This window comes from Triturus cristatus, chromosome 3_1 (genome assembly GCF_964204655.1).
Source record: "Triturus cristatus chromosome 3_1, aTriCri1.1, whole genome shotgun sequence".
In the NCBI taxonomy this organism is placed as follows: Eukaryota; Metazoa; Chordata; class Amphibia; order Caudata; family Salamandridae; genus Triturus; species Triturus cristatus.
Window position 1 is genome coordinate 828,836,630 of NC_140583.1, and position 27,580 is coordinate 828,864,209.

Genomic DNA, 27,580 nt, shown 5'->3' on the forward strand with positions numbered 1-27,580 from the left:
TGTCCTTGCATGACTTAATTTGTCTTGTGTACCTTCCAAAGAGTTCAAAATCACTGTAGTTCCCCCAAAGAGCTCGACCTTTCTTTCGAAGTGTTCACATCTGAAACCCCAACCTTTATTATCCCCTCTCCTACCACAACCGACTTCGTTTGATGCCTTTATCCCCGTATGGACTTATATTCCAAACCGTCCACCAATATTGCTTACCTTGGGGTAGCAGTCTCAGTCGTCTTAAGGCTTCATTCCGACCCCCCTCTTCTGAAAAATTTCTCTGCATCAGTTGGGAGTTCTGAAGTGCCATGTCAGCTCTTGACTTCTGAAAGGCACCAATCTCCCTTCCACCTTAGCCTTCAAAAATACACTTCTCTTACCACTTACCATCATGTTACACAATCTCTCCCTCTTCCACCTCAACCTCTTCATCATCAAAGTCCAATACCATCTCCACACTTCACATTCATACCCCCACTCACTCCCGGGAGTTTTCTATAATGCACTTCTCCATCATACACCCTCCAATCAGCTACAGTTTTTGTTGATTGCTAAAGAGGAGATATCATGTCCCAGCGTTTGAAAGGCTGCCAACAACTGCATCCTCACTTCTGGCTGATGTAAGAGGGCCATAACGGCCCCTGTCAAGGGCAGTGAAGCATCACCACCTCTAATACTGGTGTTGTCGGGCAAAATTCATGCTGAGCACTCTAATCTGGGGAACCCCTTGATCCATGGACCCTGCTAGCCTCTAAAGCTCCTGCTCCACCCTTCCTATCTCGTCCCCATCCAGGACCCAAACCTACTGACATAAACTCTTACCTCGTCCCCCATTATCCTCCTTAACATCTACACCCAATACCAAATCCCACTCCCTATCAACCACTAAGCCTTGTGCATATAACTGCCCCTCCTGTAAAAAAAAATATGCTTCCCATTAGCTCTCCAAACCAAACTTCGTGTTGTGACAGATTGCATTTGCATACAACCTTACACATTCAGAGCTGTTTGCATCTCAGTAGATCACCCTGGTCCTGAAGCTTTTATGTACAGTCCCCGTCTAGGTTGCAGCCCTTCCCTCTCAGCCACCTACAAGCACCTCTTAGCAGCTCATAATGGGCTGAATGTGTGAGAGTTGCTTTTCCTTAAAAAGGTTTAAAACTGCTGCAGGACAATGGGTGTCCTATGGTGCCTCTGAATGGGCAGCAGGACAGGAGGCGTGTTTGCAGGACAAACCTGCAAAAGGTCTCGCCTTGCAACTGTGCCAATAGGAGGGCCCACCTCCGCTAGGTCTAGCCTCCCTATACCATGGTTGTGAGGCCCAGGGGAGGGGCCCTCCCGTGGGCACAATTGAAAGGAGCTACCTTTCTCCCAAATTAGAAGAGCAGGGGTCAGGAGAGAACCAGTGTAGCATAGCCTGGCTGTGACACACTTAGTATCGTCATTGGCATCCTTTTCCACCCCTCCAACATAATATACATTCCCCATAAATACCACACCACACAATTTTTTGTTTGGGTAAAGTTGCTGCAGGTTTATTACATACACCGTTATGTAATAGGTGGGTTATCTAATGGGCGATCCAAGGGCAGGCAACCAACTGGGCCGCCTGCCCGTCTGATGAGCCAGGCAGCACTGGGACGAACTCCGCCTGAGCTGCCCTTACTAGTGATTCTCTTCCTGGATCACGTGACCGTTGGTACCTTCTTACTCACGCCTCTTTCAGGGCGGAGCGACGCATAGCAAACCCCTGGTTGTTCAGGCCCACAACCGCCCAAAGGACTAGCGGGGCGCCAACACGGTTTCATGGACCCTCCCATGAGGCTCCTCGGCTTTGGCTCTGGCACCCCCTATGGTGCCACGCAGAGGTACCCTTGGTACCGGCCTGCTTCCAGATCACCCTGTTACTCCGCCACAGCTCTGGAGGCGGCCACCGTCACCGCCAGAGCCCCCCACCAAAACAGCTATAGTCTTACCCGCAACCTCTCATGTCTAGAGCCTCCTGCAAATCTAGATGAAAGAGAACATCCCTACTGGTTATAGATGGCCCCATCTATAACCCAATAGCGCTTGACGTTAGCCTGGGTCAGCTAGTGTCTGATGAAACAAAAGGCCCTATTGACCTGTGAACTTGTGCCAAGAACTATTCACCCTCATGCGGGAAAGTTCCACTGCTTCACATGCCTCAGCCCCGTGCCAACTCGGGGCGGGACAAATGCAGACACCATGGCTCACATTACCCCATCTATTTGCTGATCTCACCTAGCTGCCGTCCTTCTAGCACTGTGTGTGCCTGAAAACCTGCATGCCCCATCTATGGGACAGCAGCCCACTTGCTAGGTGACCACTCCCCCACCCGCTTGCCTACTTTGGCTATTATTGCATGAAGGATTATACTTAACCTATGAACAGTCACGATGCTTGCTAAATCGTGACGCACAGGAGTGTTCATAACTAGAAGTGTGTGACAATGTACAAGTGGCCCTCCTGCCCTTGCCATGTATCCCTTATTCCTTATGGGAATTTTGCCCGTTCAGTGGTGGAACCCCCTAGGCATACAAGCTAGAGAATCTGTCTGATTTAAGCAGTATGCCCTCGACGCTAGCTTGGATCAGCTAGTGTTAGATGAAATAAAAAGTCCATTTGGCCTCTGAAGTATTCACCCCACGACAGTTTCAAACACCCTGCCCCACCTAATTGTTGATCACACTAGCTGCCGCCCTTCTAGCAACGTGTGCGTCTGAACACATGTGTCTCCCATCTCTGGGACAGCAGCTCACTAGTTAGGAGACCGCTCATACCCCCGATTGCCTACTTTGGATATTAGGGCGAGAAGGATATACTTAACCTTGGCACAGTCCCTTGCTTGCTAAATCAAGGCGCATAGGAATGTCTATAACTAGGCGTATGAGACAATGAGTAAGCTGCCCTCCAGTACTTGCCCTGCATCTCTTATTCCTTATGGGAATTTCGCCCGCTCAACTCCCTCTGATGAAGCCCCCTAGGCATACCCACTTAGAGAATCTGTCTGATACGATACAGGGCGCACTGTCTGTAATATGGTGCCTAACATTTGATGTGGGAGATGCCACGCACCACCTAGGTCATGGGAACCAGAAGTAGCACACCATTTTCACCTGCCCGTACCTCTAAATGGGACTGAGCAATACCAAAGGGGATGTTGGACGGAGCGTTTGACCAAATCAAACACTCTCCCCCAGTCAACTGATCTGGATGGAATCCATCATCCTTCTTAGCTCGCTCCACCACCCCAGTTCAGACATGGCCATATGCAAATCAGTCTGACCCTGTGCCTCATGGGAGCAGTCCAGCCTGAACTGCCAAGCCATGTCTTCCCTGGACCGGAAACAAGCATCCTGGGACCGGTTTCGGGTTCATAACCCTCATCAGCCAGGCTATCTTGAATCCAGTGGCAAAGTGCAAGGGACCCACGTCTGGGCATACCCTGCCTACTTAGGGCGAACAAAGCGATACCAAAGGGGATGTTGGACGGAGTGTTGACATAGCAAGCACTCACCCCCAGTCAACTGATCTGGGTTTAATCAATCATCATTCTTTAGCTCTCTCCGCCCCCCCAGTTCAGACATGGCCATATGCACATCAGTCTGACCCTGTGCCTCTTATTGCATCTAAATGGGACTGGCTGCACCCAGCTGTACGCCAGAGACACACATATCTTAAACCTCTTTACTGTCTTTAGACACTTGGCACCCTTCTGGTTGCAGCCCTGTTTATTTGTAAAGCGCGCAATGCCCCGGGGCACGATGTCGCTGAATGGCCAGTGTATGTTACCCACTCGCTGATACTTATCTCTCGCTAACTGCCCTACTTGGATTGAAGGGTTGCTGGATGCTACCTAAGGACCGGAGACTTAATGCTCCAACCCAGTAGGACCCCAGAACTTGGGGACAACCCAAGTAGTGACCATGCCTTTCATGTTACATCTACCCCAGCGCTTGACTATCAATGTGTTAGGGACCCCAGTCCCAAAAAATGCCCTTTCTATTGTCTGGTTCTAGCCCGCAGAAGGATAACCCAGGGGGGTAGACAAGTCTGTGGAAAGGGGAAAGTTATGTGCAAATACCTGCCCTTTCCTGAATATTTGGAATGCCCACTGGTCTATAATACCCAGTCGCCATTTGGCTCTAACACAGTGTTTACCAAACTTTTATGCACTGCAGCAAACTTGTTATATGACAACTACCACAACCCGCCTGCTGCCCTGGCCCGGGAGAATATGTCTTTTAAATGAAGCGACCTGTAACCTGGCCCTGCTTGCAGACAGCACATTAGCTGCATTCCTGATGCACCACGCCCCCAGCGTCGAGGTGTGAGCATACCCTGTGCTCCAAGAGAGGCCATTGGCAACAGAACTAGCTGCTCCTGTGTTACAGATTTGAAAGTGCGTCACCGTCCCCGCATATTGGATGTAAACATTCGTAAATTGGACGAGTGTGTCTGTGCCCGACCACAAGGTGGGCATGAAACGGACTGTATCAATTAAAAGCCGATCGAAACAGGTGCTCCCAATAATTTTTGCCCGGCGCGGCTGGTAGTACTACAGCCTGTGTTGTTGATTGCAAGTAAATGCACTTTTGACCTCAAACCTTCAAGATGCCGTGTTTTAAATGCCCTTGCCTGGTATTTTGCCGCTATGTCATGCATCCCTATATTTAATACAAAAGGAACACTACACCTCCAACAAGTCCATCTTTTGGCTTAGTCAATGCTTCTATTTGCATCAGATAAATAAGCCACAATTCTAGCTCAGTTGCAAAGCCAACCAAGAGCCCCCATCCATAGCTGCCAGGGTTTCCGTTGCTAAGAGTGCCATTTTCCTCATTACAGTGCAACTATGAGTGACATTTAAAGGACTGTGACTGACACTTTCTTGCGAGCAAAATCAAACAATGAAGAGGAGGGAGACATATCGATATCAGTAATTACACCCATTAGACTAACACGAAACTCTAAGCATCGAGATCGCCTAAAAGTATTGCCTAGCCAGTAAGATGTGACTACGTCCCCATCCAGTAACGACCCATAATGTGATTGAACTTGCAACATAGTTGTTCTCGACCCCTTTTGTCTATATTGGGACAAAAGATGAACCATGATATTATCACTGATCAAGTCTGTGATGTCATATTCGCTACCTCTGGCATATTTCTCATACTTCGCCATATATGACTGACACCGCACTCTCATCCTGTGCTTTGTGTGATCGTGGCCCACTTTGGTGTGAGCAGAGCCCCGTGAAGTATACTTGGCTTCTAGGCCGATAATGCACAAGTATTAGGTCAGAAAGATGAAACTCCTGCGCAAGTCACTCACCAAGGCACCGCTGAAGGATCCACCCATGAACAATGCCCCCTGCATGAAGCTTGAGTGCCCCTTGAGAATAATGTAGGCTGAGGTTCGCCAGACACTGCACTTGACCGCCCTGTAACAGCCGGGTCCGGCTGAATGATACCACGCTACAGGGATACAGCTCCCTGCCCCAGACCAGCATATACGCGGCGAGCATGTCAGGAAACAGGGCATGATGCCTGTCCTTGCACCCAGCGACAAGCTAACCAAAATATATACCAAGCGCAAGGCAGCAGGCGCGCACAGCCCGCCACCAGGAACGTGGCCCCCTCAGGGCACACAAGCAGGCCCACCCGGCGAGTGCATCGCCAGCATCACCAGACAACCTCAGAACCGGAGCGGCGCCCTTATACCAGTGCAAGCATGTTACCAAATGCGAGGCCCGAGGTGCCCCTTTTAATTGCAGGAGAAACCCATTGAATGGGGAACACCGGAGGGTACTTATACGGTGCAAGGTGGCAATGCCCTCTAGTGGCCTAAATGCTTTCAGAGAAAACATGAGAAATAGATTCAAATGAAGGCCTCAACATCAGGCGCTGCAACAGCATCGAGACAGCCTTTAAAAGTAGGCAACTCATGATACACCTTCGTAGGCAAATAGCTGGGGAATGGAGTCGCAATGCCCTCTAGTGGCCCAGATGCATAAAAGCTGAACAGCGGTGGGCTCCGTGCTTTCTGTGAAACCTGATAGATAGATCCAACCTAAAATCTTTAACCCCCGGCGCTGTAAGAGCATCAAGGCAGCCATTAACAGTGTTGTGTAGTCTGTACAATGTGAGCCACCCGCCTAAATTGGGAACGTAGTCACGTAAGTGGCTTTAAATATCTTAGTTTAACTGTTTGCAGGTTTAACCAGGGCTGTGTACATAAACAAGCACCCGCAGCAATTGCACCAGAGACTGTTCTCAAACAGAAAGTGCTTGCGATCATCGATGCATCGGCCATTCACACTCAGCGCTGCCAACAACCACCCGCAGTTACACCTCCCACGAGACGCGGCCGCCATTGAAGAAACAAGCAGACCCGACGCTGCGGACAACCTTGGGAAACGCTGCCAACGCTGACTGTACCACAACAAGAACCGTCATACGCCTTTATACAATTGGCAAAACATTTCAAGCGTACGCAGGGACACCGCAGCAAGCCTTCACACTTTGCAACCGAGTGGGACTGCGACCATTGCTTCTGCCGTGTGCAGCATGCTCAGTGGTACCTTTACCCAGGCGCTCCTGCTAGCGACCATTGCTTCTGCCGGCCGCAGCATGTTCAGTTGTACCTTAAACCTGACACTCCTGCTAGCCATTGGGACGCCGCAAGGATCTGTTGCTCAATACGCCACCAACCACGAGCTGTGCCTCAATCGTGCGGCATACAACAGACACTACAATCCATCAACAATAGCCACTGATCACAGGATGTCCGTTGATTTGCCCGCACTTCAGGCACACATGAAGGATAGCTTATAGCGGACCCGGCTTCCTTCCTGTCCCTACAACATTAAGTGCAATTGGCCCTACTGCCACAATCGTGGTAATGCAGTACCTGCAACCTTCGCCCAGCGACCTTCCCATTGACTATTCACAGTCCAGATCCGCTGGCCATGAACTTGCCATGAAACTTCTGGTACCCTGTTGACCCCTGACCAGTCACCTATGGAATGCTTGCGCAGCGGCCGCCATCTTGGATCCTCAACTTACACTTAATTCCCTGCACCTTCAAAACTGTCAGGGGCCCCTGTCCAACGTCCCGCAACCAGTTCCCTGCAACATAATACGAACCGTCATCCAAATAAGCACCAGTGGTGAAACATTTAAAAAAAGGTGCACAGGGGAACAGCCGCAGACCTTCGCACTCGCGGGCCGCAGCAGCCAGTGACCCGTGACACCTGTTTCTACAGACTGCTGCATGCTTCGAGGAACCTGTAAGGCAGTGCCCACCATTACTCCTTAAGACTCAACAAGCCCTGCTGCTCTGTATCCCCCAACCACGCGCCCTTACTCCATCAAACGGCTTACAGCAGATAAATCCCTTCGTACCTCCCGGCACCGCGGAGCGCATCGCTGCATCCGGAACATTAAAACATACTGTTTGCAGCACTTACGGGGTCCGTGACTTAACAGCCCATACCGGGATTTATGGCCAAATCGCCACTCCCCCTAACATTTCCCTTGCCGCTTTTCACCTGTTAATTGCTTTTCCCACTAAATGCAACATCACACATTCAACATATTTCACGGGCGAATCACAGAATGATTGAGCAGGCACCAAGGCAAGCACCTTGGTCTCCAGCCTCAGAGTTGGCCGCCCTGACCATGACGATCCTCCATCACGCCCGGTCCTTACCCCTCCTGCCCCAGTCATGGCACGACCTCGACGAGGGGAGGTGGAGAGGGTTGAGGTTGGCTCTTCAGTGAGCCGCTGCGAGATCTGGCCAAGCGATCGAATGCCCGGGCAGGACCCCCCTCGCTCCGGCCCCCAGCCGGTCCCCTTGCTGCACCCCCAGCCTCAGGACCGGCAACCCAGCGTTCCTCCAGCGTGGCCGAGCCGAAGCACCAGTGGGAGGTGGAGGCCCGCAGTTGTGACTAGTTAATGGGGGAATAGAAGGAGGTGGGGCGACTCACTTCACTGTCTGGTGACCTCAACCACCAGACCGACAACAAGGTGCCTGGCCGGCCCAGGCAAAGGCCCCCACTGGCCTCTTCGGGCCTGCACTCACCGCCTAATCTGACGACGCAACAAGGACACCCCGGCGGACCTGCCCGATGGCGTTGTCCGTGCCCGGCTTGCTCACACGCTAGACTGAGCCAGGAGTTGCTGCTCCTCGTAAGGAGGGCACCAGAAGCCAGGTAAGACCTGCCCTTCTTTTCATGATAGCCATTGTTACCTAAGCTAACAATAGCCTTGACCGTCCAAGGTCTGCCATGCGAGTCCCACTCCTCGAGCAAGAATGTGCTGCCTCAGCTCTTCATTATTGTTTAGCATGCTTAAGAGCGCGTCCACCCCCTATCTCAGCACGGACGCTCTGCCATCTGGCCCGCCTCCTACACATGGGAGTGTGTGTAGGTGGGAGCCACCCACTTCATACCGACCCCCGCGCCACCCACTAGCTGCCCTGTGCATTCCCTGCAATCAATACCCGTGGTAGCGGGGGCACGTCCCTCCAGCATGGCAACCAACACGAGGGCATGCGAATCCCCTTAAGGTCACCCTGTTTTGTATGGGCAGTCGGAGCGATGGCGGTAAACAAAACAACGAGCACGCCAGTCTGCAAAACAACTCCGGACGGTCCCAGCCCCACCAGGCTTGACATATGTTCAACCGGCACCCAAGCAACCTTACTCCACTAAGGGGGCATACCGCACCACACAGCAAGAGCACAACTGTAATGGGGGTGAAAGGGGGTATCTAGCCCAAAGACCGCGCAAAGAAGCGGGAAGAACTGCTCACCCGCAAAACCCCGACTCTCTCTCCGATGCAAGCGCGACGCAGAACCAGTAGACGACCTGCAGACGGCATGCACGGCGATCAAAGAGGTCGCCAAAATGGTGGGGGAGGGATATATACTCTCCCCAAAGTCCAGGGCACCCAGGAAGTGATGCCCCTCGTTCGCCACAAACCAGGAAGGATAATTGGGGGGGACTCCAACCAGAGTCCCTGCCCCTGAAGGGGGCGGGGGGTGTGGGGTGCCCAGGCGACACTAGAGTGCTGACCTCTCTAGTGGCCCCCTGTGGGTGCCTCGGCCAGCAGCAGGTGTGGGGCCCTGTGTTTGTGGCCTGAGAGTGGGGCCCTGGGCAGCTGCCCACACTGCCCATGCCTAGCGCCGGCCGTGCCTGGACGTATCAAATTATCTTGCCCAGCTGCTCACAGTGTACGCAGAGTCTTCCTAATTGACTCAGTTGTATATTTTGCCATAGTATTTTAATTACTTTAACTGCCATCAGACCGTCCTATTGGCCTATGCTCCCCCCGGACCCTCCCAGTCTCTGTCCGAGCAGTGACGAGACACTCCCACAGTGGAGGAACGGCCAGTGCAGACAACTGAGCATTTATTTGGCTGTTTATATAGCTTAAGCACAACCTGAATGTACTAGGGCACTTAGCATAAGTTACATCATACAAGGCACTTCATTTGTAAGCAGGGGAGATTAAGTAATTGTGCCCGGAATTACAGGATGTTGAGCTGAAGCCAAAGCTCGCCCTACTGCCACATGCTCTTGCATGAAAGGAGGGACACTAAACTGTAACTTTTGGCCCTCACTTATGAGAGGCTGTTTTAAGCATCTGACAATGAAAACATAGCAAAGCCATGCTCCCCATCAAAGCACATAGTTACCAAACGTCTAAATTTGAATCACCATGATGCACCGCTCTCCGCCAACAAGCGGCACAAATGGAGATAGAGTGCCATGCGGTGTGTAGTCAACCCCATATTTTCCAACAGCAACACAGTGCCTAGAAAGCCACTCACAGTCTACTTCTATGCCCGGACGATGTGCACCACGAGCCCAACTGCAGGAGGCATGTGGCCGGAGTGGCTGCCCCATCATTTACTCTGGAATCAGTTTTTTGTTAGTTGGACAGGACTGAGAGTGGACTGGGTGTCCTCCCATTGAGATAAAGAAGGGTCCACGCCTCTGGTAACCTTCTTGCTTCATCTTTGGGGCTGAGATGTAACTGACTGGGAAGGTAGACTCGGGGGCAGTTCATTATATCAAAGAGGGCCCCCTCTTTGATATAATGTGGAGGAGTGTTTAGGAAGACCATGCCTGATATGGAGTTGGGTATTGATGCTTTTGTAACTCATGTAACTACGCTCCGGCAACTGATGTACCTGTGTAACCATGTTCTGAAACAATGTTCTTCCTCATGTAAAGCGCTCTGATACCTCCGGGTCTAGCCAGCGCTATATAAAACTTTTCAAATAAATAAATAAATAAATAATGTGCAGTTTCATGACTCAGCCAAGGGAAACAGGCGCTGTTTCAACCCTGTGGGGCGAAGGAATATGCTGTCTTCTCTGTGCAGCCAGTCAAGGTTGGATTAGGGGGAGGGGCTCCTGACTGCGCAGAGTTTGCGCAGTGGGGTAGCAAGGGGGGTGCGGTGGGTGCGGGCCGCCCCGGGTGTCATCACTGAGGGGGTGACAAAATGGGAAAAATATGTGTTTTTTTTTTAACTCTTTTTATTATAACCAAGGCAGAGTTCAATCAAGTAGTCCGTACATACATTGCATTCCATTGTTAAACATTCTTGTGACATTTTGCTTATCGGTATTATCCACAGCACAAAAATTGACAGTATTCCACATGTTAATCTCGTGTCGCCCCTCCATCCTCCTCATCAGAGACCTTGTCTGTCTGCACCCTGGGTGGCTCACAGATGTATCCCCTGAATTTATTCCAGGCCCCCATACTCCACTCCATTTTTGAGGACTGCCTCGATTGATGAACACTGCTTTTTCGGCCACCATAGCTGTGTTCATGTCTTTGCACCATGTGGTGAGTGTCGGCGACTCTTCCGAACCCCATTTTTGTGCGATGTTACGCCTTGCAACCATTATCCCCAGTGTAGCCCAATTCTGTGCTGGACGAGTAAGGTCATTCGGTTCCCAAACATTCAGCAAACACCTCTTGGGTTCCGGCACTAGTTACACCTCCTCTGTTTGCGATATTGTTCTCATTACCTTTACCCAGTACTCTGCGATCTTCGGGCATTGCCACGTGGTATGATAAAATGTACCCTCCTCCTCACATCGCCTCAAACAGTACGGATGCGGTGTTGTCCCTATTCTGCAGAAGGTTAGCCTGGTGTAGTAGGTATGATGCAGTATTTTGAGCTGCACTAACCTGAGTTTCGAAGGTATTCCCACCTCCCGCGGGGACACCAGTGCCTCCTGCCAGTCGGTGTCGTCGAGTTCCCCCACATCTCTGGACCATTTTTCCCTGAGTGCCACATTAGGGTCAGGCAAGTTGTTGACTAGCTTTCGGTAGGTGAGGGAAGTAGCCCGTTTAATCATGTAGTCTGTCAGTAACCTATCTTCTAGGGGGGTGGCCTCCAGGACCTCGGTACCGGGTGGTAAGGCTGCTTGTAGCGCGTGTTTTATCTGCATATATCGAAATATTTCGGAAGCTCATACTGTTCTTCAAGACGTTCAAATGTGATTACTTGCCCTTTGCTCCATAGGTCGCCCACCGTGGATATGCCGATTGCGTCCCATTGGGTAAACCCCTTACTATTCTTGAGTCGCCCCAACCGCTGTGTATCCCAAAGTGGAGTAAGTTGGGTTATAACTCCTTGCCAGCCCAATTTAGTGTGTGCCTGTATGTATTGTGGGCCCAAGTATTTAAGGGGATCGCTTCTTGTTGTAAAGTGCTGACATCATGCCTTCTTCTCCCAATCCATGTCCGTCTGCTTGGAATGCGGGGTCTGTTTGCTTAATGATTTTCAACTGAGCTGCCCAAAAGTACAATTGTATATTTGGAAGTGCTATTCCACCGTCATACCACCCTCTAACCAATTTGCCCTGCGCTATGCGTGCCGGCTTGTTCCCCCATAACAGACTGCAAAACCTGTGCCGCTATCGCTTGGTGGTACTGGAAATGGTGTGTTTTCCAATGCGTACAGGAATCGTGGGAGCGCCATCATTTTAAAAAGCGCTGCCTTTCCTAGCAGGATCAGTGGTAAAGTGCCCCAGTGTATTGCATCCCTTTTTAAGCGCTCTAAGGGAGGCATGAGATTCCTTTTAAAAATATGTGTTTTAAACACATATTTTTGCCATTTTCTCAAGCCAGGGCTGACAAGAAATCACTGAGGGGGGGAGGGGGAGGGGGGTGACAAAATGGCAAAAATATGTGTTTTAAACACAATTTTTGCCATTTTGTCAAGCAGTGGGTGACAAGTAATTTTCTGCGCCGGGTTCTAGCGGACCTTACTACGCCACTGAGTCTGCGTATGAATCGCCAGAGGAGGTCCACTGGAGCTTAGTGGATCTTGGGGGGCTCCTGCTCAGCCAGAGACTGGCGCATGCCGGATTGCACCTGGGCTGCCGTGATCACCCATGCTCGGTTCCATCTCGGGGCGGCTGCTGTTGCCTTTACCCCACCAGCCTCGGAGCCTGGATCGTTCACCCTTGGTACTTGAGCTCCTCAAATAAGCCCTATTGTGCATGCCGCGACCCAGCTCACGCGTCTGGCTTTAAACCCTATAACTCTTAAGAAGCCTAGAACATTTGGCACCCTAACACAAGGGGCAATGTTCATGGTCTCCCTGTACCAGACACAAGTCATGTGGGACAGAGGTAGTTTAAGATTAGGCATATTCGTTGAAGGAGTTACCGGTTAAGTTACTACCGGTTAAACCAGAAAAACTGCCATTTTGGCACAGAATTGAATGCCAGGTGCCCCGGAAAATAAGACAGCCTCCCTCATTTTTCGACCTGTGCGTACCTAAGTGGAACAGATGCAAAGCCCGAAACTCTGCCACCGCTCGCCTTGAACAGATCACTGACAGAATATTGGAAACAAAACTATTGCATGGACCAGTGCTTATTTTGAGCTGGTAGTTTCCGGGGCTCAGAGTCCCCTCACTTTATTGGCAACACCAGCACTTATGAAAGTCTGCCACATGGTGGCACTGTTTGTCTAGTTTGGAGACTAGCACAAATAACAGTTTATTAATTCAACATACATTAAAAATTACTGATATCTGCCGCCAAAGCCATTCTTGTAGATTTTGGGACCTGGAATAGTCCGAATTGTCACATATGTAGGAGTGCAATAGATGGTAGCTATGTTGAAACTGTTATTGGCAGCACTGACAGCGGCAATGAGCGGCGCAAGTGGAAGTGAGCAAGGCCCTGGCACTTTTTTTTTTCTTTTTTACAAATCAAGCACTGGTGTGGACAAAGTATTGTGTCGCAAATATCAAGGACCAAAATATTAAGAAGGTAAGTGCAAATAAGTAAGTATAGATTTACTATTCTTAACTCCACATCTACTTACCTTGAAGATATGTATATATAAAGGCATCAGGTATGATCAAGGCAGTAGTTACTGTCGAAACGCGTTACAGCTAGAAATAAAACGTGCAGTGATTTATATCCTAGCCTGCTGTGTCGGTGTCCGGTTACTGATCAAGAACTGGAATTGATGTGTATACAGTCAATGCAGTAAAGATGCGGGTGCTGGAACACCAAAGGGCAATTGCCAATAAGGATGAAAACTATTCAGTTGCCCGTCACTTTGCCAGTCACCACAACAGCAACAGATCACTATAACAGTTTTTCTGTCTAGACTGTGTCCCCAATGAATTCAGAGGTGGAGACAGAGAGAAGAGGTTACGACGTCTGGAGTCGAGATATATTATCGAACTCCAGACCAAGTCCCCTAATGGGCTAAACGCTGGAGAAGAATTGGTAACCCACTTATGATGAAAATTAATTAGAACAGCATTCTCTAAAAATTCGGCAGAAAAATTAAAGATTATAATAATTGACATCAAAACAATTTAAAGCCCATTCAGGGCTGTATAATAAATTTCACATTTTGAATTATTATTTAAAACGCTAACATATGACTATAATGTGCGTTTTTCTTTAATATAAATAAAGAAAAGTAGAGCAGAATAATAATTTCCTGGAGGAGTGAAATTATGAATTAGTATCTTTTATACTTAAATCATGAAATAGGACAGCAATTTATTGTATATAATGACTGCTAACAATAATGAATTACAATTATGTTGGTTTTCACATTTCAATATGGCGCTAATTAATTTTCATGTGTAGTCCTTTCTTTGTTTTGATGCACCTTGTCAATATTTACTTTCTCCTCAGTGACGCTAACCGACACTGACGAAGGCTACGGCTGAAATGTTAAGTTTGCACCGAAATAAATCCTAAATTGGATTGAATGCCAACGGGAGTGCTGGTCGTTTCTGTTTGTGTAAACAGCAGTGGTATATATATATATATATATATATATTCACTTAAAAACCATAGGTTTCACACATGTTATAGTTAGCTGGACATTTCACTCGTGAAAAACCATTGAAATTCCCCCGTTATAGTTAGTGCAGGCAACTATAACTCACGCGACCGCAATCCTCTGCTGATGACGTCAGATATTACATCACTGTATTTAGACACTTATTTACCCATGTCTTCTTCCATTAATTTTTAGCTATACATATATTACAAATATTTTTTTTTCAGAAAGACACATATGTCATCAGTGATGTAATATCTGACGTCATCAGCAGAGGATTGCGGTCGCGTGAGTTATAGTTGCCTGCACTAACTATGAAGGGGGAATTTCAATGGTTTTTCACGAGTGAAATGTCCAGCTAACTATAACATGTGTGAAACCTATGGTTTTTTAAGTGAATTTGCAAGGTTTTTTAAATGCTAATTCCTAACTATAACGTGTGTGAAACCTATGGTTTTTTCAGTGAATTTGTACGGTTTTTTAAATGCTAAGTTATGTATTTATTTTATTTTATTTTTTAAGGTTTTTCACCGTGCGCGTACTGTACGCGCACGGTGCACTTCACGCACCGTGCACGCGCTGCGGGCGCGCGGTGCGCGAAGCGCACCGCGCACCCACGTTACGCAGTTCGCAGAATTTTTCCGTTTCTACCGTACGCGCACGCTACGCGTACTCCGCGATTTTTGGCAAAAAAATTAAAGGAAATTTTGGCCCTTGGGGGTCCTTCTGGGACCCCCTGACTAAGGCTAGGGGGTCAGGAACTGTCCACCCTGCCCCCTTTTCACGTTCTCCACCTTTGTTTTTCACCCCCTCAGACTGTGAGAGACAAAATGGCGGCCGACACTTCCTGGTTTCGACCGATTCGAATGTTTACTAAGATCTAACAACCAATCAGAATCGCGCTCGCGCACGGCAGCGTGCACGTACGGTAAGTTTTACCGTACGCGCACGGTGCGCGCTTATAGATATATATATGCTTTTAAATGCTATTTTCTCAGGAAATACTGAACAGATTTACACCAGACCTGCAAAAGGCACATCCCTGACCTGAGGACTACCTCTCTGCCAAATTTCAAGTAATTCTGTTCAGCCGTTCGGGCTGTAGCTTGGACTAAAGGTCCTATGGAAAAATGCATGGGGAAAACGCGTTTTGGGACCCCCCCTTTTTCTCAGCCCCCGCTTGACGAATCCCCCCGAGACTTTCAGGGAAGGAGCGGAGCGCCCCACCTATTTTGAAAATTTCGCGAGGATTTGTCAATCGGCGCCATAGTTATTCCAAATAGAATGTTGCGGATTTCCTATGGAAACACGATCCTAACTATAACTATCTACTGGCGACCGCCAGTAGATAATATATATATATATATACATACATATATATATATCTTTCTGCGACTACGGCGCCACTCCAATGAGAAGCCTCCGTGATCAATTAAAAAGCCCGCAAAATGTTAAAACATTTTCAGTCAAGCACAGCACTGGCAAGAAGAAGGCAATCGCTGAAACGCGTTCCAGGTGAAAGACTCATTGAAGATATGCCAAATTATTGTGTTTTATGGCAGAATTAAAGCCCGGTTAAACCACGATTCCAGCGGTGTCAGGCCTGTTTCAGCGGGAGTGGTGTGGATGTTTGGTGGAGGTTGGCTCCGCATTTCCTGGCACGCCTTTCGTTCTGGAGCTCTGTGGAAGCCGACAACTGTTGGTGAAATGCAGGTTTGCATATACGCGGCGCCCCCCCGACCTGAATCCTGTTTAGGTATTGGGGAGAGACCAGTGGATTTACCGCTGAGAGGGTTGGTGAATAGCAGGGCAGACCACCAGTATTCCTGCCTGGGAGAGGAACAAGCACTCCATGGACGATGGAGTCGTAGCGCTTTCAGACGCTGAGGCAGGTACTCACCTTAGCCTACAAATGTGGACTGCATGGGATTCTCTAAAGGCAGGATGGACACAATGGGGCATTACGGAGTAGAGATAGAGGGAAAGTATCTACTTTTGGAACTCTCCACGTCCTCTTTCTGTGACGACGGCGCCGCTCCAATGAGAAGGCTCCGTGATGAATTAAAAAGCCCTGCGAAATTTTTAAACATTTTCAGTCAAGCACAGCACTGGCAAGTAGAAGGCAATCGCCGAAACGTGTTCCAGGTGCAAGACTCATTGAAGATATGCCAAATTATTGTGTTTTATGGCGGAATTAAAGCCCGGTTAAACCACGATCCCAGCTGTGTCGGGCCTGTTTCTTGAAAAGGAAGCCGGAGTGGTGTGTGTGTGTGTATATATATATATATCCAACGAAAGTTGCCTGCAATGAGAGAGCCACAGCACAGGTAAGTAAATTTTGCTCATTTAATTGAAGGAAGGTAAAAACCAGCTTCGTGATGCCTCGCAGAAATTGTAAGTCCAGCCCGACGCGTTTCGTGCCTGGGGCACTTCCTCATGGGCTCTGGGCTAATGTGGATGCAAGATACGGTAGTTTCCCGGCAAAACTTTAAAGTCATCAAGTCCCGCCCTTCTGGGCACGGCCACCCCTGTGGCCTGTTGGTCTTTGTAGTGCCTTTGCTTCCCTTCAGTGAGTCGCCATACTTGTAACCAGTGAACATTTTTAAATCCATAGTAGGTAGCGATGAGCAAAACTGCCGCTTGAATTTGCCGCTTACATCCTTCAAATGCATTCACCTGCTCCCAAGGCTGTAACGTCGATTGGCGTCACAGCGGGTCTACACAACCGTGCAGCAGGGCTTTTTTCTCGCGGCTCAGGCTGTGCCGTTATAAATCCAACGAAAGTTGCCTGCAATGAGAGAGCCACAGCACAGGTAAGTAAATTTTGCTCATTTAATTGAAGGAAGGTAAAAACCAGCTTCGTGATGCCTCGCAGAAATTGTAAGTCCAGCCCGACACGTTTCGTGCCTGGGGCATTTCCTCATGGGCTCTGGGCTAATGTGGATGCAAGATACGGCAGTTTCCCGGCAAAACATTAAAGTCATCAAGTCCCGCCCTTCTGGGAGCGGCCACCCCTGTGGCCTGTTGGTCTTTGTAGTGCCTTTGCTTCCCTTCAGTGAGTCGCCATACTTGTAACCATATATATATATAATCAAGGTACATGTAAGTGGAATTGTATATAGTAAAACTTTGCTTACGTATAGAAACTTACCTTCATGATATTTTGGTCCTCGATATTCTTGACACTCTATTTTGTCCACACAATATTTTTTTCAGATATTTTGCCTAAACACCTCATGAACAGCTTTGCGGGCACAACATTCGCTGTCAGCAACTGACTGCTAAATACCCATGCCACCCCTGTCTTAGTCTTTTAGTCTTCTTGGGGGGTCACATCCTCCTACCAATATTGGTTCTTTCAAAATGACGCTGGACCAATCCTATGCATGGGTTTTCCTGCATCAAGGTACGGCTCTCTGATGAAGGGGTGGAGCACGTATACTCTCCGCTTTCACCCCAAACTCCTCTTATTCCCTCGCACTGATGCCCCTAATGTCCTGGAACCCTCGGGCGCTTTAGTCGCGGTCCCCTGTTGATCCAACTTTGCCTCAACGGCCTGCTCATCTAACCTCCTTTACTTGGTTACCATAAAACCTTCTTCTTTATTCTTCGGTTTTTATTGGTGCAGTAGCCTCTGAAAGTGTTGACTTGTGTTTCAACCCAAAGAGGACATCCTCCATGGTATCAAACACATTGGCAGGAAAAAACCTTCACTGCTGTACGGGTCGCCGGCTGAAACCGAAACTATAGAGAACAGAGGAAAGTAGCTGAGTGACAATGGATTTCCGATATATGCTGAGTTCCTCACCTCTATAAATAAAACAGGGTTATAGGTTTAGAGGAATCTTTAAAAGATAAACATACGAAGTCAAAGACCATGATAATAGAAATCCTACATGTCACAATTACTTCAACTTTGTACCACCTGCAAAGGCTTGACCCCAGTCTTAAACAGTTTCAAAATCATTGTAACCACTTGGTTAGCCTCTACTTCCTGGGTGTATTCTCTTGTTTACACTGCCAGCCCTGCCTCTATGTTCTGGGGAGGTGGGGTTTCCTTATTTCACAGGAAGAATAAGATTTCCTTTTAAGGTCTCGCCTAGCGTTGCAGCGCGCATGCGCTGCTCGCTTAGTGAGGCTTCTTGTAATCAAGCCAATTTCAGAAGTGGAGTCTAGGCTCCGCCCCTTCATTCCATTGGCTTGCGTCATAGTGCATGCTAAACCCTGGCTTTCCATTGTCAGTGAGGCTTTTTAGTCCCTCCTTGTTACCGCCCTGTCTCCTTTTGGCCCGCCCACCCGGACTGGATCTTTTACTCGTCTGTTGCTCGTTATGCGCGCTGCGTCTCTTCGCTTCTCCCTTCTCACAAGACCGTGGGCGGGTCCGGCACTTGTTTGTACCAAAATCGGCTTCCAGAGTCAGGTGTTGAATCGAGGAAAGGAAATCAAAGCTGACAGCCCTGAGGGCTTGGCATTATCTCAGCGAACATGTTGTACAAACATGCTGGAAGCCTGCTCGGTGCTCCTCTAAGCTCCATCATGTTATGTTCACTTTTGGCATTGAATTTGCCCTTTTTTTAGGTATTTATTTTTAAGCCGTGCTATTACCAACATGAGCGGAAAGACACGGCACGTTAGGTTTCCTACCCTACGCAAATCTGTTTAGTCAGTCATCCAGGCGGATATACTTTCTGCCCTTTTTTTTTTTTTAACTTACTCGTATATTTTTGTATAAAAAGTTTTTGGTACGTATGGTCCTGATGAAAAGTAATATATGTACCAGAATGCAATAGGGAAAAAAACGTGAGTTTATCAACGGGATTATGTTTTAACTCTAAACCGTGATGTTTTGTATTTTTTTATCTTAAATTCTTACCAACATTTTTCACACAAAAAATCTTAACATAGCGTACGACGGCAAAGAGAGAGTATACAGCAGCTTCATGTGACAAGAAAATTGTCTATATATTTTAAAATTACTGGAATTCAGTGACTGTGCACACAGCAAGCACCACACAGGTCACCGGAAATAGTGATGGCACGCACAACCCCACAGGTAGCTACAGACAGAGCGGTCTGCTGGCATGGCGCACGCCCGAGCATGGAACTCTCTTAGTCGCTCCCCTAGGCGCTGTGGTACGCGGAGGTGGATGTCACTGCCCTACTCAGGGGACCGTATATGTTTAACATTCTGGAAGCCTGCTCGGCTCTCCTCTAAGCTCCGTGATGTTATGTTCACTTTTGGCATTAAATTTGCCCTTTTTTAGGTATTTATTTTTAAGTCATGCTATTACCAACATGAGCGGAAAGACATGGCACGTTAGGTTTCCTACCCCATGCACATCTGTTTAGTCAGTCATTGAGGTGGATATACTTTCTGCTCTTTGTTTTGTTTTTTAACTTACTCGTATATTTTTGTATAAAATGTTTTTGGTACGTAAGGTCCTGATGAAAAGTAATATATGTACCAAAACACAATGGGGAAAAAACGCGAGTTTATCAATGGGATTATGTTTTAACTCTAAACCGTGATGTTTTGTATTTTTTTATCTTAAATTCTTACCAACATTTTTCACAAAAAAATCTTAACATAGTGTATGACGGCAAAGAGAGAGTATACAGCAGCTTCATGTGCCCAAAAAAATTTCTATATATTTAAAAATTACTGGAATGCATTGATCGCGCACACAGCAAGCACCACACAGGTCACCGGAAATAGTGACGGTGCACACAACCCCACAGGTAGCTACAGACAGAGCGATCTCTTGGCATGACGCACGCCTGAGCATGGAACTCTCATAGCCACTCCCCTAGGCACTGTGGTACACGGAGGTAGATGTCACTGTCCTACTCAGCGGACCGTATATGTTCACATCTTCTTGTCTGAACGAGAGTGACGTGACTGGGATGCTTTTGAGTGTAATTAACGAGAAAATTCAGTGTCGTGGAGATGTCTATAAAGCACTCAGATGCCTTCGGGCCATGTCAGCGCTATATAAAAGTCAAAATAAATGAATTAAAAAATGTGTAGCGTTTCCACTCTAGCCCCTCTGTTATTTGTTGTTCTTGCTGATGCAGCAGACTCAGTTTACATCTCACAAAACTGACAACATTCTATTTGTTGGGAAAAACTGTCGCAAGCATATTCAAAATTTCTTTATGCAATACGTCGGTGGGGTTAATTTAGGGCAATCAAAGTGTTCAACACTATTTATGACCAGACATCCATTACGAAACCAATACAGAGCCTCCTGAAAACACAGTGATTGCATAGTTGCCATACACTGCTTTGCCATTTCGCACTGGGGCTGTGGCCCATGCAATTCTTGAGTTGTTGCAATCCTGTCAACATGGAGAATACTAAAGCCCAGCTGTGATGATGCCAAATGTCCCTTGCAAGACAGCGGAGTGCACTCAATCATATTTAAAGGTATGTTACAGGGCAGCAGAGTCACCATCACGTCCTTCTCATGGCCCCTCTGGCCTGAAAATATTGAAGTTTGCAACCCCATCTCCAATCTTCTGGAGCACTTTTTGCATCTTGAATGAATGAATTATTGAACTCGCATTTGTAGAGCGCACAGCTACTCAGCAAAAGTTTCCCGGCGTCTAATAGGCATCTCTCCACTTTCCCCAGTGCATTTGCAATGCAACAGGTCTCGCATTTACACGAGTTTGAGCTATTGGCATTGTAAATGACAATGCTTTTTATTTATGTTTTGGTTTTTGAAACATAAATAAAAGACATTGTCATTTACAATGCTGTTAGACCTGTCAGCCCTAGGGTGGTCTCCCCATCTATTTTTGATCGTGCCTCATTTTTTCCACCCTCATTTTTATGTTGGACTAGGTCTCCGGGCGCCTGTTAATTGCCAATCAGTGTTAAGGTACAGGTGCTCCCTTCTCCCAAGATGGCTGCCACAGGCCCCTGCTACTGCAGAGTGGTCTTTAATAGTAGCACCCTAGCTGCCAGGAGCTGGCTGGGACCCCACAACAATGTTGCGACACCAGCCCGCCTTTTTTGTCCCATAGGTAGAGAGGGGAAGCTCCTGGAATGTGCTAGAACCTTCTAGAAGGGAGGTGTGGTTTTTACTTTTGCCGCCTTGGCTAGAGATCACCTGACCTAGGGCTACTTAAGTGAGGGAGGGAACTTTTTCCAGTTAGTTGGCCAGTTGGGGTGAAGCAGAGCTGGAGAATCCATGCAGGAGTTTTAGTGAGTCTCCCCTCCGTGGGATTTCCCTCCGTATTTGTGAGTCTCCCCTCTGTGGGATTTCCCTCCGTAGTTGTGAGTCTCCCCTCCGTAGGATTACCCTCTCCTGGGGACTGCCGTTCGCAGGACTCAACAGTGCTCAAGGCGCTCTAAGTCTAAGTAGCGCTGAACATTCCTTTGTATTCAACAGTGCTCAATGCGTTCTATGTTGGAGTAGCGCTGATCATTTAATTGTATTTACCCATGCTCAATGCGTTCTATGCCTAAGTAGCGCTGATCATTCCTTTGTATTCAACAGTGCTCAATGCGTTCTACGTTGGAGTAGCGCTGATCATTCAATCGTATTTACCAGTGCTCAATGCGTTCTCTGTCTAAGTAGCGCTGATCATTCCTTTGTGTTCACCAGTGCTCAATGCGTTCTATGTCTAAATAGCGCTGATCATCCATTTGCATTCGCCAGTGCTCAATGCGTTCTATGTTGCAGTAACACTGATCTGTCATTTATATGTACCCGTACTCAATGCGTTCTATGTCTAAGGAGCGCTGACCCCACGTGTTGCACTCACAAGTGCTCAGAGCGTGCTAAGTCCAAATAGCGTGTAACCTCAGTTGTGGTCTCAAGCGCTCCATTCTCCAGTTGAGGTCCCAAGTGCAAGGCGCTCCGTGTATGAGCGGCGCCTCACCTCTAAAGGGTGTCCAGCAGGGCAGTACGCTCCGTGTGCCAATAACGCTTTATCCTCAGGGTAGGCTTGAAAGTGCTCATGGTAGTAGGCACACATTATTCAACCTCAAGTTATGCTCATGTGCCTTTGTTTCTTCGTAGACACCAGTAGCGCCACGTGTGCAGGCCCCGGCCCGCAGCACTAGGGAAGTTCATACTGCAGGGATTGCTGAGGTAACCGTAATGAGATGCTGTAATGCAAATGTTAAAGTGTACAGGTAATGAGATGCTGTAATGCAAATGTTAAAGTGTACAGGTAATGAGACGCTGTAATGCAAATGTTAAAGTGTACAAGTTAAGATACATTGCCCCACAAGATTCCCGCGGATTAGATAAATCTGATTAATTTGCATTCACCTTACTGTGTGGCATCCATTATTGTGTGCGTTTACTGCTTCAGAGGATGTGTGTGTTGTATGGTCGCTTAACACATAGGCCTTTGGGTGCCCAGCCGCTCGTGTCACGTTACCCCCTTAGGGCCTGGAGACCCCAGGTCTTACAAATGCCAATAGCTTAAACTTGCGTAAATGCAAAACCTATTGCATTGCAAATGCTTGGTTAACAGGAAGGGTGGCTACCTATTTTTGATTGAGAGACTTGCATCTTGATATTCAAGTCCTGCCTCCCAAGTAGAATGTGACCTGCTGTTAAGGCTGGGTCCTTCAGAGCCCCGTGAGGCAGCTGCCAACTTCTTTCTGCCCTTGACGGCTCACCCAGAAACCTTGAAACCTTGAAGTTGTCTCTGTATCGTAGCAGGAGGCACCCTTGTAGCTGATGCTTTCAGAAGAGGTAAATAGGGAGTACAGAAAGTGTGTAGTGTTCATAGTTCAGTAAGGAGTCTCAGGAGAGGGTAACTGGTGCTCTGCCCACGGCTGCCCCACAGTTTTGCTGGGTACATGTTAAGCATCATGCACAGGGACGCTGAGCGGGAGCCGGTAGTATGACTGGTGAAGCCCTAACAGCCATTTGCCCAACCCAAGGCACCCTGGAACTCCCATAATGCTAGGTAGTGCCGGCTAGTAAATCCTAGTTGTGCCAATGCCCAGAAACACACGCAGGATAAGGGCTGCCCCTGCACCACAGTAGGCGACCAACACAATCTCTGCCAACAAATCTTCATAAAGGTATGTCTGAGGGTAAAAAATGATTAACATAACAGTTGCACTATTGCCTGGTTGACCACAACCTCACTGTCGCCAGGACAAGTACAATAATGTGGTATTTCAGCCCCCTTTCATGTTGGATAGATCGGATAGTGAGACCCTGTCAGTGAGATTTCTGGCAGGACCTATTAATATGGACTTTTATGTGGTGCCTTAATTTGCGATATGAATTTCTTTATATGTGGCATTTTCTTCAGCTGTTATTGACTCAGATGTGAACCCCCTACCTAATATTGCACATAGGTACTTTTTGCAATTGATGGGTGTTTGTTAAAAAAATGGTTTTACATTATGCATCTTTTGTACGACTTTATGTGATTTATTTGAGGTGTATTTGAATATTCCTTCCTTATTATATCTTACATGTGTTTCTGTTTTTTAGTCGGTCTGAACAGGATGGTCATCCTAAGTGGTTTGTTCTCGGTGTTGGACAAGTAATTAAAGGACTAGACATTTCAATGATGGATATGTGTCCCGGCGAGAAAAGAAAAGTGACAATACCGCCCACGTTAGCATACGGAATACATGGTTTAGGTAAAAGATACTTTCACATTATTGTGCATGAATATAGAGTTTACCCCAAATGTTTGCTATGCCATGCTCTAGCTACATGTATCTAGTTGCAGGGTCTCTACTGCTTTAGCCTCCTGTGCTAAAAGCATCCAAATTATTATTTTTAAATCCACCCGTGCAAAAAATGATAGATTTCCTGTTGTTCACTGGTGAAATGTTTCCTTGGGTAATTCAGGATTCTTCTTGTGAAACCTAATTGCGATTCCCACCGTTTTGAAGTTTTTTTGTGATTTTCTTTTTGTAATGGTGTTGCTAGAACTTTAATTTGTCTCTGCAACAAATGGAAAGCAACCGAGTTGGTCAGAAAATAAATGACTGTATAAGCTGTAGAAGCTTTATTTTCTTACCAGTGTCCCACCCCAAGGTAAAACCAGTGTCTCCCTACAGGATAAACCAGTGGCCCACCACAAGATATACTGGTGTTGCACCACAAGACATATCAGTGTCTCACCACAAGATGTACCACTGTCTCACTGCAAGATACACCAGTCCCACCACAAGATATACCAGTGTCTCACCACAAGACATACCAGTGTCCCACCACAAGATATACCAGTGTCTTACCACAAGATATACCGGTGTCTCACCACAAGATATAGCGGTGTCCCACCAAAAGATAAACCAGTGTCCCCAACATAAAGTATCCTGGTGGCTCACCATAAGGTATACCGGTGTCTCACAGCAAGATATAGCGGTGTCCCACCAAAAGATAAACCAGTGCCCCACCATAAGATATACTGGTGTCTCACCATAAAATATACTGCTGTCTCACCAGAGGATATACCGGTGTCTCACCATAAGATATACTAGTATCTCACTGCTAGAAAAAACAGTCTCGCACCACTAGATAACCAATAGATGCACTCCTTTATTAACCAGTGTGACACCCCTAGATTAACCAATGTCCCATCCCTAGATACACCAGAATTCATCCAGTACGTAAACTAATGTCACACCACCAGATCAACCAGTCCCATTCATACCACCAAGCCAGCTGTCTCACAAAGTAACCCACTGAGTCCGACATGCATTATGTACAATAATAATCCTCATTGTTAGATACAATTTAATAGCACTGTTCAGTATTATTATCAGTTAACGAGGAGTGTGACACTTTTTGCACAAAGAAAACAAATGAGAAGTTCAATCACATTTTTCAAACCATGAAATAACAGATTATTCAGAGGTTTTTGGTTTAAAAAATATACTTCACAAGCAAAAAGAGAGGGTTAATTGGAGTTGTCGCTGGATCCATTGTAAAATTGAAAGTATTGGGCATATATATGCTTTGGTCTAATTAAATATTTATTTGCTCCTGGTTTAGGGCGACCACATGGATTGGTAATCAAGTGTGGGACCTAACAATAAAACTCCTTTAGTCCCTCATTGCAAGTTGGCTAATTCTGAGAGGGTTGGTGTTCCTGCACCCCAAATTACCAGCTGAGACAATACCAGGCTAAATGTTACTGGGTGTGTAAAACTTACAGGCAAATCAGAGCTCGAAACTAGAAGAGATTCAAGTTGACAGAAATCCAAGCCATTAAACAACACAGGGGGGAATGCAGTGTAGGGACTCTCCCCCAGCAACTCAAAAAGCTGTGCTGAAACCAGGCCCACTCCCCACTACCCACAGAGTAACCCACTGTTTTGCACCACTCCCATTTACCAGCTGCTCAGTGTAGGTGATAAATTTGGCATGTGAAAAAGATCTGCAAAAGAACAGGTGATTCCCGGTCTCAAAGGTTAATCTTCATTCTGTGGACTTAAACTCATGATGGTCAAATATAGGTGGATAAATACTATCCAGAATTATTAGTTCTGGCTCCAATATCTCTCCACTTCAAATCCAGCCAATTTGTATTGATGGCCTTTAATCATTCAGTATCAGACCGCCAACTCCCTTACTCTTTGACAACAGATCCGGCCCTCAGGCACTCTGATGCAACTCTCATAGGGTCCACTGACTTGTAAATAAACATGTGTCATCAGCATAAGAATTAAAACAGAATCCTTGGTTCCAGAGGAAGTCAAATCTAAGAGGCTTCAGACAGATTTTAATGAAGTACATCCAAAAGCACTGTAGCAACACTTCGCGCCCCTCAGTTTTCATGCATGGAATATGTTTATAAATCTGTGGTGTTCACGTGTGAGATGGCAGGTGTTGGTGACCACTGAAAGCCCAATAACTCCAAGACCTGATGTTTCACACGGTCTCAAAACGCACACTCCACACTTAAAATGCTATAGATCATATTCACGATGCAAAATTTCTTTTAAAAGTTCATATTTATATAATGTAATGCAACGTTAAAAGGATAAATGTACAACAGCAAATCCATTTTTGCAAAAGTGTTCTTTGCCAGTGTGGATTTCCGAGCTAGCCCAGCCCTTCTTCGTGGTCATAATGGAGTCCAAGAAGGTCCAAGATCTAACATTAGCTGAGGACATATCATCTTTGGTAGGTCAAGTGTGGCGTGTGTGAGACTCTGCAGAGACAGTGGAATCTCCAGTTTGTCGGATTCAAAGGAGGAGTAGGGGCAGTGATCCTACAAAATGTATTGAAGAGCTCTTCACTAAATCATTACCCGAATGCTCAGAAAGGGACTTCTTCTAATTTGGGGGACTAAGAGGTGCACTATTCGAGGGGTAGTTGGGTAAAGATTAGGAAAGGGGCATGGTTGAATTTTATGGTTAAATAATTTGACTTACAGTAGTTGCTATAGCTACTAACATGGAAGCTTTTACCAAGTATTTGAAATGGCCTAAAAACATGGCAGAATGTAATTTGGTAATTCAAGAAATCACAACTAATCTGCCCAATCTTGCCTGTTTTAAGGCGCGGAAAATCATTTCTGAGAGAAGAAAAGAGAGACCCTAATAGGCTAAGAGAGTTCTTGGACTCTTTGATTGTTTTCTCTGCCTGTCGTCCAGTCCACTTCTCTCAGGGCCAAGTCAAAGTTAGGTATTTAATCAGTGCACTGTCAGGACCAGCACTATCATAGGTGACCTCATTAGTGGCCACAGAAGATCCCTGCCTGTCTAACTATGCCACCTTTGTTACAACATTTTAAAAGATTTTCGAGAGGCCTGATTTGGAATTGACGACTGAAAATACCTTGTGTGAAATCCAACAAGGCGGACAAGACATTCTGTCTTATAATACCTACTTTTGCCAGCTTGCAGCTGAAATTACTTGGGTGGAGCAAAACCAAATGGCCATTCCTTTATTTTTGGCTTTTGGTACCCATCAGGAAATGGTCTTTTTTTAACTGTATTTCTTTGACAATTCATACCATCATACTAGGGATTCCCTGGTTAATTTGCCACAACCCATACATCAATTAGGAGACCAGAAAAATCTTGTTATCCTTACATTTTTGTTATCATTACTACTATTCCTCAGGTGAATATTGGGCTCCTAAAATGAGAATATTCATCAATCGGCTAGATTCCAGAACAATAAACGGTATCAAACAGCGTTCCAGAGCAATATTCCCATTTTGCTGGACTATTTGAAAAGCCCAAATAACTGTGCTTACCAACCTATTGAGGG

The 27,580-nt window shown here is 46.9% G+C and overlaps 1 protein-coding gene across 1 annotated transcript in view; it reads left to right on the forward strand.

The window, feature by feature from the left end:
- Positions 1 to 27,580, forward strand: part of FKBP7 (FKBP prolyl isomerase 7) — an 88,031-nt gene that overhangs the window by 36,891 nt on the left and 23,560 nt on the right. Inside the window, exon 2 of the mRNA XM_085645210.1 lies at positions 23,837 to 23,988. Within this exon, the coding sequence (XP_085501336.1) occupies positions 23,837 to 23,988 (152 nt within the window). The remainder of the gene's footprint in view (positions 1 to 23,836; positions 23,989 to 27,580) is intronic.